Below are 11,484 nucleotides of genomic sequence, written 5' to 3'. Positions count from 1 at the left end.
AGTGAAAGAAACCTTTATTAATTCATCCTGAAAGTTCCACTAAGTAACCAAGCAAAGCTCTTTTAATTTGAGCCGCTTCAGTAAAGATATATTAATTTTGTTCTTATCACTATCTTAATAATAATTATTATTATTATGAGACTTGGGAACGACTGGCCAGGCTGTCGCGGGCAGGCGGCCCCAAGGCGGCCGGCCGGCCGTGCTGTCCCGCTGCCGCCGGCTCAGCACGGCTCTGCCGGGGCTCTGCACCGCTCCGCACCTCTCGGCTGTGCGCGGCTGTGCACGGCTCGGCGCGGCGCGGTGCGGCGGGAGCGCGGCGCACACACTGGGGCGGGGGGGGGGGGTCAGTAGCGTCAGGCTCCCATGGCGTCACTATTGACGTTTCGCATTCCAGCCGCTCTATGGAGAGGCCGCTAGGGCTCCTCTCACATAAATGACGTTCAGAGAGAGGGAGCGGGAGAGCAGCGCAGAGAGGCGCCTCCGTCCCCTCTCTCCGGCGCAGGCACACGCGCACCCCGGGGCACTCGCACCGGGACGCGGGCACAGGTCCCGGCCCGGCTCCCGCCGCACACACACAAAGGCACATCGCGGCGGCGGCGGCCGCTCGGCATCCCTCGCCCGACCGCCTGCTCACTCCCTCCCTTCGCCCGGGGACGGGCTCCTGGCTCCTCAGGCTTTTTCAATCCTTTTCCATGCCTCGGGATAACGCACCCTCTGGACCTGCAGCTACCGGGAGTCTGAGGGATTTTGTGTCTCGGGTCCTGCCGCTGGACAGCGCCTATATACGCCTTTAAGGAAGCGGGCACCTACAAACTAGATGTAAAGACGGAACCTCCACAGCAACCGAGTACGTATGCGAGTGAACGGGAGCGGCTGAGGGAGAGGGACAGCGCGGCATGTCCCCACTCCGTGAAAGTTGCGCCGCCGGGGTAGAGAGATGCTGGGGAGATGCCGGCGGCGGGCGATGCGGCTCAGCCGACGCGCTGCCGTGCCGGGCTATCGCTGAAACTTTTCCCTCACCTTCCCCCCCTCCTCCCCCATCCTCTCCGTGGATGCTCAATTGGCGCTCGGCTTCCGAGCCTCCCTGCCGTCTCGGCAACTCCTGCCGTGCGCGGGGCACTGCTGCCCCTCGCAAACGGGAGGGCTGTGGTTGAGCGGAGCGGGAGCCGGAGCCGGTGGTACTAAGGTATTTCTGCTAGTTGTTGTCATGGAAATGATGCTGCCGGCGGCGGCGGGGAGTTTACAGCGCCGGTGATGAATGGCAGCAATTTGTCTCCTTCCTTTAGCCGCGCTTGGGAAATAGGTGGTTTTGTTTGCACAAGTTCAGCTGTCTAATAGGGACGGCGGGGCAGGTTGAGCTCATTTCACTTTGGGAGACAGCAGCCCCCCTCGGCAGCCCAAAGAGCTCGCCCAAGAGGTAATTGCTGGAATGTGACATATTGTATTGAAATGAGACGGGATGTTTGCACGGCACGTCTGCCCGGCATCTGCTCCTCGGAAATGTGCACTTTTCCCTTCGGAGGTCAGAAGTGGTAACGAGGGGCCGCGGTGCCCCGGCACGGGCGGTACCATGCGGGGAGGCTGGGCAGCGCCGCCGCTGCCCCGCTCCCTGCCCCCGCGGCGCCTCTCGCCTTTGCCTTCTCGCCTTAATAGCTGCGAAAGAAGTTTCAGTCTTGGAAAGAGGCGAGAAAGCGCGGGCGTTGGGTTGTGATAGTATGTAGGGGGACAGTTATCGGGGCAGCATTATCGCGATAGTCTGTCCCGGGCGGGGATGCGGCTCACCTTAGCGCGGCTAGTTAAGAACGCTGTTACTTAACCTGCAATTTTTGGATACGATGGATTCCTTGCGAGGACATTTCCCAGAGAAAGAGCGTAAAATATTGTTTTATGTAGGGGGATTGGTGTTTTGGGATAGGATTTTTTTTCTCCAGGAAAAAAAAGTTTGGGAATGAATCGCTAACTTTTATCCAAGCCGCTTCACTCGATTACATTCTTCGCCCTATTTTTCTCTCCTCCGTGGAGACCGCTGTATGCTGGAGTCAAGCCCCGGTAAAAAACAATGGACTAAACCAGACCAGACGGTTTCTTCGGAGGTGAATCTCACGCGATCTCGTGGATGTTCGCTGGAGTGACCGTGCGGCTCGGGGCGATCCCTCCCACCCCCACCCCCCCCCGCCCCCAAAAAAATCGCCAGCTAACCGGCGGTGGAAATCCAGCACGAAACTTTTTAATTGAATGGAGCTTCCCCCTCCGCAGTCCCTCCCGGGTAAATGAAGGTTTCGAAACTCGCCTGAAGAAGTCACAATCACAATGGAGTATTTCACGGTTTCCTCCTCGTATTACAGGGTGGGGAGGGGTGTCACTCGGGGCTGAATGTAAAGTGCACGGAGGAAGAAAAGAGCTTTGACAAGGGTAGTTATTTCCTCCTAATTTACAGCCCTTACGGCCCTGCGCTCCTGGCTCGGGCGGCGGCAGCCCGGAGGGGTGCTGCGTGGTTAAAAGCGCAGCGAGTGTCTCTAGGTAACCGGCGGCTCGGGGGGGCAGAGAGGAGCCCTAGGGCGCTCCGAGCCGAGCGGGAAACCGCCTAGCAGGAGCTCGTGAGGGAACAAAACCATCGGGAGAGAAAGGGATGAGCTGACAGGCACTTATCATCCCGGGAGCTGGCGGGTGTTCGAAGGCGAGGGGCGCGGGGAAGGCAAAAGAAAGGCAAGGAGCGGGAGAAAGAGTCGCCGGGGAGCGGCTCCCGTGGGCAGGGGCCGGCGCGGCCGCGCATCTCCCGCTCTGCCGCGGAACCCGGCTGGCAGCGCCCAGAGGGTCAGGGGGAGGCGGCTGGGCAGCGCTCCCTCCCCCGCGCCGGCGATGGTGGGCCCGGAGACACTGCACAGGGCTAGCTGGGCCGGCAGAACACCCCTCAAGTCTGGCCGGTACCTTGCATAGAAACTTCCAGCCTGCTTTTTTCCCCGGTCTCTACATCCCAAAATAAGAAAGTTCTCACGGGGAAGTGGACGCTCGAGGATGCTGCCCCGCTTGTAGTCACCCCACCTGGGGTTCTCCTCTAGCCTTCCCCAGGCTCCTCTCTCGGAGAACAAACCCGGTGCTCGCTGCCTTTTGTGTGATGAGGGAGCGGGAGCCGGCAGGAATCCGCTCCCCGGCCGGCTCCCCATTCCCACCCGCGGGGCGAGGCGGGGGGTTGCCGTGCGAGCGCGGGGGACGGTCCCCCCACGTCCTCCCGAGGCGCCGCGCCGGGGAGAGGCGGGGGGCTCCCCTCTGCCTCGCTGGGCACCGCCGCCCCTGACCGTGTCTTGTCTCCCGCCTCCGGCGGACAGAGCCCGGGTCGGAAGAGCGCCCCCCGCCCAGGCCAGGCCCCGGGCCCGCCTCCGCAGAGAGGTCCCAGCCGGCACCCACCCCGCCGCCGCCGCCGCCGCCCGCCGCCGCCTCCGTCCGCACCTCCAGCCCCACCATTCAGCGCGCAAGATACCCACCAGGTAAGCTGCCGCTCCGGGAGAAGGGCAGGAGGGGGGGTGGGGGGGAAGTGCGGGAGCTCCTGCCGCGGCCGCGGCCCCTACCCTTCCCAAATCCCTTTGGCATCATTGGTCCCCGACGTCCCGGGGCGTTTAAATCCCAAAAGGATCAGGGCAGCGCCTGCCTTTCGCAGCGCTTTTGGCGATGCCGTGCCTGAGCACACACGAGGTTGCGAGCCCCTCGCCGAAGATGTGACAGATTTAAGGGGAAGCTGGTTGGGGGTGCTAGCGTCCCTGTGAGGAGCTCAGCTTCTCTGGCGTTAAACTGGGCATCCTTTACCTCAAGTTCTCGCAAAGAAAGCAAAATAACATGGTAATAGCTCCCGATGTCCCTGCCCTGATGCTTTTACCCATTCATTTGGGTTTTGGTGACAGGTTGCTCTTCAATGTGCCTCCTGTGGGGCTTTTTCTTTTCTTGCTTTAATATTGTTAGATAAAGAAGAAAGAATCCCAGGTTATTTACTTTGCAGGGGAATTAATACTGCTGCCCTAAGTGGAAAAGTAGGGGTTAGACTTAGACAAGTGCGCTGGCAAAAGACGAGGTAGGAGGAGTCCCACAGAGCCAGGATAGACCAGACCTTTAGGTTAGGGATATTTTTTCAGTCCTTCGGTCAGAGTTATTTTAGACTTCTGTTTTTCTACTCCACTTTGCACAGAATTCAGTGACATAACTCTCTAATGCTCAGAAAAAATGCAGAAAAAACGGCATAATGATCTGTTCCCTTGAACTCCTGCTCGTTTTCTGAGCTAGCAAAAAAGACTTTTTCCTTCATAGAGCTGTGTATCAACATGTCCACTTGTGACATTATCTGTCCACTCACTCTGTTGTGTTCCTCCGTCAGTTTCCAGTGGAGGTGTGTGGAAAGAATTTCTTTTCCTTTTTATTTGATTAAGCACTGATCACTGTGTTTTAACAGCCAGTACTTAAACTAACAAATGATAGTGATACGACTTGCCAGGAAATGTGTGTGCGTGGAATGGCATGGACAGAAATTGATAGGAAAAAAGAGAACAGTAGAATAAATACATGAATAACATTGGGAGGCAAGGCTTGGGGGAGGGTTGTCCTGCCTTTTTCTTCAAGCTTTTGGATTTAAGAGCAGGAAGGTCTTAATTTCAGGAAACAGCACTACTTTTTTTTCCTCAGATTTTAATGTTTCCTCGAGAAGAAGAAAAATCTGAATGGTTTGTGACAGTATGATAATTCAAATTTGGTGCTTAGTTTAAATATATTTATCTGTAAAGTGGGCAGGAAAGAATTAAAAGTTGATTTAACAAAAATTAGTTGGATTCCTCCATGCCAGGAGTGAATATTTTAAAATTGTAAATGAAAAGAGTTCTTAAAATAATGAGGAAAACCTCATTATTTTCAAGGCAGTTTTGGGGTTTTTTTTAGCATGAATTATTTCTCAAGTGCTTCTGGAATATAAATTACCATGATTAAGAAGAGATGAACTGCACTTAATTTTGATATACATTTTATCCATATTTACTTTTCTCTTTATGAGGAAATTTATACTAATTGAGCATTTTTTTCCTCTGCTGTGGAACCAAAATACACTACACACTTCTAGTTCGAGTTGCAAATATTGGGCTAGAATCTCACAGTGTTTAGTCAGACAAACCTCAATGAATTGCAGAATTCAGTTGATTATTTCCTGTGACCAGCAAATTACATGGCAGACTAGTAGGAAATGTAAAAGAAAATAACAATCAGATCTTTTTAGCCAGGCACTGTGTTGCTTCAACCATCCCAGCTATCAGTGAACCACATTAAGTTTTATGACTAATGAATAAAACCAACTGTATTACTAGCCTCAACCTTGCTTTCCTATAAAAACAGAAGTACCACGTAATTTTTATCCTACATTTTTGCAAATTGAGGGCGATGTTGTACCCTCCACTTTTTAAAGAACATTCTACCAGACATAAGCCTTAAAACTAACAATGAGGCAGCAACTTTAAATTATTAGCTGACCAGAAATATTCTTTGAAGGTCTGGAATTGGGTAAGCAAAATTGGTGTTTGCAAGTCCTGAGTAGCAAACCTTGTGATTTGAGTAATTCCTCTGACATGTACTGCAGATGCTGCTTCTTTTAAAATAAATATAATTTTTAATATTATGCATTTGATAATCTCGTTTACCCTTCATGAAAATTTTACAGCATGATTGCATGCATACAGAGACAGACTTAGAGTCATAAACTGTTCTCATTCTGCTTATCTAATTCTCATTGACACCTATGTATATTAAGCAGCAGATGTAGGGCAGCTTGAGATGGATTCTTCTCTCACTGACACTGGTATAAATGTGAGTTTCTCCCTTGACTAGATGAGAGCAGGCTCCATAATACCGAATACGTAGCCGGTCCTTGATGAATATTTCTTGTTGAAAGGAAAAGGCTTGAGGCTAATTTAAATGTCCGAATGGGAGTTGGGTGCTTATCTGAGCTCTGAAACGTGGGAAGGCTCCTAGGAAAGAAGTTTGTGAGGGCCTGGGCCGCGGCCTGGTGCACTGGGCTGGTTGTTAACGTGCCCCTTTGCCCCTGCAGATATGCCCTGTGTGCAAGCGCAGTATAGTCCTTCACCGCCGGGTTCGAATTATGCATCTCAGACCTACGCGTATGGCTCGGAGTACAGCTCAGACATCATGAACCCTGATTATGCCAAGCTGACCATGGACCTGAGCAGTACCGAAATCACTGCCACCGCCACCACCTCCCTGCCCAGCTTCAGCACCTTTATGGAGGGTTACTCTGGCAGCTATGAGCTCAAGCCTTCCTGCCTCTACCAAATGCAAACTGCCTCCTCTGGCCAGAGGCCCCTCATAAAGATGGAAGACACCCGGCTGTCCCCATACCAGCCCTCACTGCCCCCATCCACAGATGAGGGGATGCCCAGCACTTCCATGTACTTCAAGCAATCCCCACCCTCCACGCCCACCACACCCGGCTTCCCTGCTCACCAGGGCCTGTGGGATGAGCCCCCGCTGCAGCCCACGCAGACCTGCCTGCCTCCCGGCCACCTGATGGACGCCACCCCCATGAAGACCGTGCCTCCGCGCTTCCCTCTCTTCCACTTCAAGCACTCGCCTCCGCACACGCCGTCCGCGGCCGCCCACATGTGCTACGACCCTGCCTCCCTGAGCCTGCCCCTGGGCTCGGACAGGCCCGCCGCCAGCCAGGCTCCCATGGAGGGCCATTCCTACGGGCTTCACCTGGCCAAAAGACCAGCCACCTTAGCCTTCTCACCACTCGGCCTCAACGCAGCCACCTCCAGCCTGATGGGCGAGAGCAGCGGGAGCGGCAGCAGTGGCCTCCCGTCTCCGCCCAGCAGGAGCTCTTCGTCTGGGGAAGGCACCTGCGCTGTCTGTGGAGATAACGCCGCCTGCCAGCACTACGGGGTGCGGACGTGTGAGGGCTGCAAGGGCTTTTTCAAGGTGAGAGCTCTGCGCTTTGCTCCCCTCCCTGCTTGTCCGCACCTCACTTCCCACCCCCTCTGTCCCCGCATGCTCCTGGTCCTGACCCGGGGGTTCAGGGACATCGTGTGTTAAAACTCAGGCCCCCCACCAGGGTGGGAGGGACATCCAGAGTTTTTGAAGAAGGCCAAGGAAAGCCCTGTGTGGGATAAAAGGATCTGCCAGTGGCTGCTGAGAGGAGGCCATGGCAGTGATCTGGGCAAACCATATCTCTGGTCTGCCAGCATTCCCAATGAAACATGGGTCACCCTAGTTTAAGCTATAAACTGCATTTATTCTGTAGTGAAATGCACCTGGAGTACATTCAACCTGGATTTTACTCAGTCACCCATTCCAATTATGCTTTGTTTTAAGGTGAAAAAAGAAACCCTGAAATCGTAGAGTCCACTTAATATTTTAGGTGGTGGCAGCAGTGCCGTTTGTTTTCATGGGGTGGTCAGCGTGAGGAGGAATGCAGGGTGGTCAGCACCAGGAAGAAGCTGGTTTCACTCATGGGAAAAACGCAAGTACTTCTAGTTGCATTTGGTAGCTGCCTTGTAACTTTCAGCTCAGGAGCCCAGGGAGTCCTCACCAGGGGAAAGCTGCCTGCAGAGCAGTGACTAAGCACTGCACAGGGTCCTGGTGCCTGCTCTGCAGTGAAGGCAGCTCTGCAGCTGAATAGCAAGACAAATAACTTACACACAGCAGTTTCTCAGTGGAAACTTTGTGCTTATATTTTCAAGAGCTGAATATGCTCTTTTGATCTTAGATTTGGGTGCTTTGTAATTTCCTTTGAGCAGACTGGGTCCAGAGTCCAGTATTAATTTCAGAAATAGCTTGTTTAAGTGAAGAGCTTGCGATAGACTCTTGGTAGGATGGTTCTGGGCAGCAAGTTTAAGATTTGAAACATTTGGGGTTGATTTGGTCTATTTCTTCTTGCTAAGATAGCAGTCATGCCCCTGTTCTGCTCAAAGATAAAATGGAAAGAAAAACAATCCCAAAATATTTGGGGGGAGGGCTTGCAATGTTTTTTTATTGTAGATGGAGCTGTCAGTGTTACTTAATAATAATCCTTTGATCACATGGTAACACACACATCTCCTATAAAACTAATTTGTTATTTAAATATAACTAGAAAAGGGTATACAAATAACATGGAAATAGCAGCTCTTGTTATCCCAAACCTGCCCCTGTGGAAATCAATAGCATATCCTTGATTTTTAACAGTACCTTATTCTGCAAAATTAAACTGTTTTCAGCTCTAAATCATAATGAACAATATTTGCTATATCTCTTATATTTAGTACATTGAGGCTGTTATTTGATAACAAACACAAATTAGGAAATAAAATTTATCCATTAATGTAATTGCAGTGACAGATTTAATATTGAATGTTGAGTTGATAAATTTCTTCTGGGTGTCTTTTCTAGTAATATCTTTTTGGATGTTATTTATTGATCTATCCTTGATTTTAAATATGGCAGCTTGATACATTTTTGCACTAATATTTGTTACATTCTTCCAAAGCTTACCAGGTTTCTACAAATTTTAATTTTGTTTTATTTTTTTTCAACATGACTTTAGAGTTAATTAAATGTACGTATCTATGGCATTATTCTGTCTTTTTTCCTCAGGTCAGGTTAACTTTCCCAGAGTATTTAGCCAAAAATCTTTTGTAGGGGTTTCTGGTATTTTTATTTTTCTCACTGATGATTTTAATGGCTAACCAAACCAGTTATTGTGGTATTTGACTAACAATAGTGATAGCAAGAGAAGTACATTGCAGATAATTTTGATTTTATTTTAATAAGGTCAGCAATAATCAAGGGAATGAACCAAGTAGAAAATTGTTCCCAAAGGGATATTAAAAGCGGAGATAATCTAATCCCCAAAGGTAGATGTGATGACCTGGTAATTTCAGATATGATTTTATCATTCAAAGTTGCCTGTCTCCAGAGACTTGCTTCAGAACAATCCTAGATGATTTTCATTGTCAGCAGCTAGCACTAATAAAATTGTTTTTCCTGCAGGCTAGTGTGTTAGGAAATTAATTTTATCTAATTATATGAATTGCACTGTCACTTTTCATGTTGTAATTAAAACACATTTTGTCAGGTTCTAAGTTGCTCAAGAAACAATCAGTTTACTATTTTTGTGTTGCATTTTTGCAGAGAACAGTTCAGAAAAATGCAAAATATGTTTGTCTGGCAAATAAAAACTGCCCAGTGGACAAGAGACGTCGTAACAGATGCCAATACTGCCGGTTCCAGAAGTGTCTCAGTGTCGGCATGGTTAAAGAAGGTAAGGGCCCTGGCTATTATCCCAGGAAACTAAAATATTATGTTTAATGAATGTGTGTGTGTGTGTATGTGTGTGTGTGTATTTCAGCATGGATGTCTCTACAATAAATTTGACAGTGATGAGATTCATAACTTACCTCCAAATATGTGTGTTTATGTAATAATGTATTGATTTTCTGCTTTTCACCCCTATTATCATATTTAGACTATAGACCCCAGAGTTCAAGAACAACAAGGTCACAAGAGGATAATTTGACAGTGGCCAAAATGTCTCCTTTATTAACTTTGAACATTGCTCGATAATGCTGTTGGCTTCCCCTTGTTGTCTCACTGGGGGCTGCACTGGATTGTGTGCATTTTGACATAGGATCTCCTTTCATTCCCATAAGCTGATTGTAAATTTGCAATTAATTTAAATGGAAACAGGATCAACTCATTAGTACCAATTCTGCAAATATTTAAGCATGTGAGTAATATTGTGTGAGCAGTCCCATTGCAAATACTGACATGGATAATACAACCTATATAGTGTGACCGTGTTTTTTCAAATGCTTCAAGAAAGCTAAAATTACTTTGAATGAATGCCTCTGCCATTTAAAAGAGACACTGGTAGTAGAAACACAAAAATCTGTGTTTCACATTCATGTTTTTTTTCAGCAGTGGAGTGTCACAGGCACACATACACGGGCACACAGACGTGCCGCAAACAAAGCATGGACACAAGGAACACAGCTGGGCTCTCAGTAAGCAGCTACATTGCTGCTTACAGTCATAGGTCTGACACAGTTCTGGTGCCATTTGTGTTCTTTTGCAATCAAAGGCATCAGAAGCATGTGCTGAAACGGGAGAACGTTCTTATTTTTGCTGGTCTGTCCACTGTAAGGAAAGCAGGGTGTTCATTCTGATCCATCATTTGCTGGTACCTTCACAACTCATTCCCTTGGGATTCTTTTCACCTAGTTGTCCGTACCGACAGCCTGAAAGGGAGAAGAGGTCGGCTGCCTTCCAAACCAAAGAGCCCCTTACAGCAAGAACCCTCTCAGCCCTCCCCACCCTCTCCTCCCATCAGCATGATGAATGCCCTCGTTCGAGCTTTAACCGACTCCACGCCCAGGGAGCTGGACTATTCAAGAGTATGTCTCACTTTTCTTTCCCTATTTGCTTTCCTCACAGAAATGATTTGCAAGCTGCATTTCTCCTTACCAGCTGGTTTGCCAAAATGAAATTAAGTGTGAAATTTGGATGAGGGTAGAAATTGGTCCAGCCAGCCGTTGTCTTTTTGTGATAGGTGGACTATGAGAGGAAAGGAAGTTCAGTAGTTAGTAACTATTAGTTATTAGTGTTAGTAACTATTCATTGTGAGGATCTCAATCACAAAATGATCTAATATTCTGCAGTATATTCCATGGCTGAGTGAAAGGAAAAATGCATGGATAAATAGAGCATTCTTCTTGCAAAAAGGCTGTGCCAAAACACAATCAAGTATGATGTCATTGATTAACCAGGAGCAGTACTTGTATGTCCAATATCTTAACTTCCATTTTCTGAAGGCTAAAATTTAATAGCACTTCCCTAATATTCAGATAGAAGGGTTGCAGAGTATGGCACTGGATGGATAGGACCATTCCTGTTGAAATCCACAGGAATTTTGCCATTATTTAAATGGGACCAGGGTTGGCTTTGGACACTCCAGCATAAATATTCCTTCAGTAAAACTCACATTTTTAAAACAAGCCTTTTAAAATAAAAATTCTGAAAAATCATCTCAGCAAAGCTTTACCAAAGATTATATATTTTTTTAACCTTGTTCTTTAATGTATTATAGTCATGATTTAAATATTCATGGCACATTCTGAAGTCTGAAAAAAAATGTTCTGTAGTTGTTAAAATACAGCACTGAAATGGCTTGTTAAATACAATTTTTAGGCAGGTTGATATAGGATAAGAAAGAAATTACAGCTAAGGAAAAAAAAAGATCAAATTCTTCCCCCTAAAAGAAATATGACTAAATTTGAGACTGTAAAAAATAGCAACTGTATTCAGACAACAACTCCATTGGCCATTTATCACTTGTTGCTAAGTAATATTTAATCCTAAATCATATTTACTGTAATTGTATAAAAATTACATTATGCTATTTTAGACTATACTTATATATATAATTTAGCAATTTAAAACATGCTGTAACATATTTTCTTTAAGCTA

The 11,484-nt window shown here is 47.9% G+C and overlaps 1 protein-coding gene across 1 annotated transcript in view; it reads left to right on the top strand.

The window, feature by feature from the left end:
• The first annotated feature begins 487 nt into the window (after nt 1–487).
• NR4A3 (nuclear receptor subfamily 4 group A member 3) overlaps nt 488–11,484 on the top strand; it is a 28,489-nt gene continuing 17,492 nt past the window's right edge. The window contains exons 1-5 of the mRNA XM_082298576.1: nt 488–847; nt 3,327–3,485; nt 6,074–6,960; nt 9,151–9,280; nt 10,240–10,412. Of these exons, the coding sequence (XP_082154702.1) occupies nt 6,076–6,960; nt 9,151–9,280; nt 10,240–10,412 (1,188 nt within the window). The 5' untranslated portion in view covers nt 488–847; nt 3,327–3,485; nt 6,074–6,075. The remainder of the gene's footprint in view (nt 848–3,326; nt 3,486–6,073; nt 6,961–9,150; nt 9,281–10,239; nt 10,413–11,484) is intronic.

This window comes from Coloeus monedula, assembly GCF_965178545.1.
Source record: "Coloeus monedula genome assembly, chromosome: 1".
NCBI lineage: Eukaryota > Metazoa > Chordata > Aves > Passeriformes > Corvidae > Coloeus > Coloeus monedula.
Note: the sequence above shows the minus strand (reverse complement) of the source record. Positions and strands in the feature narration are given on the sequence as shown.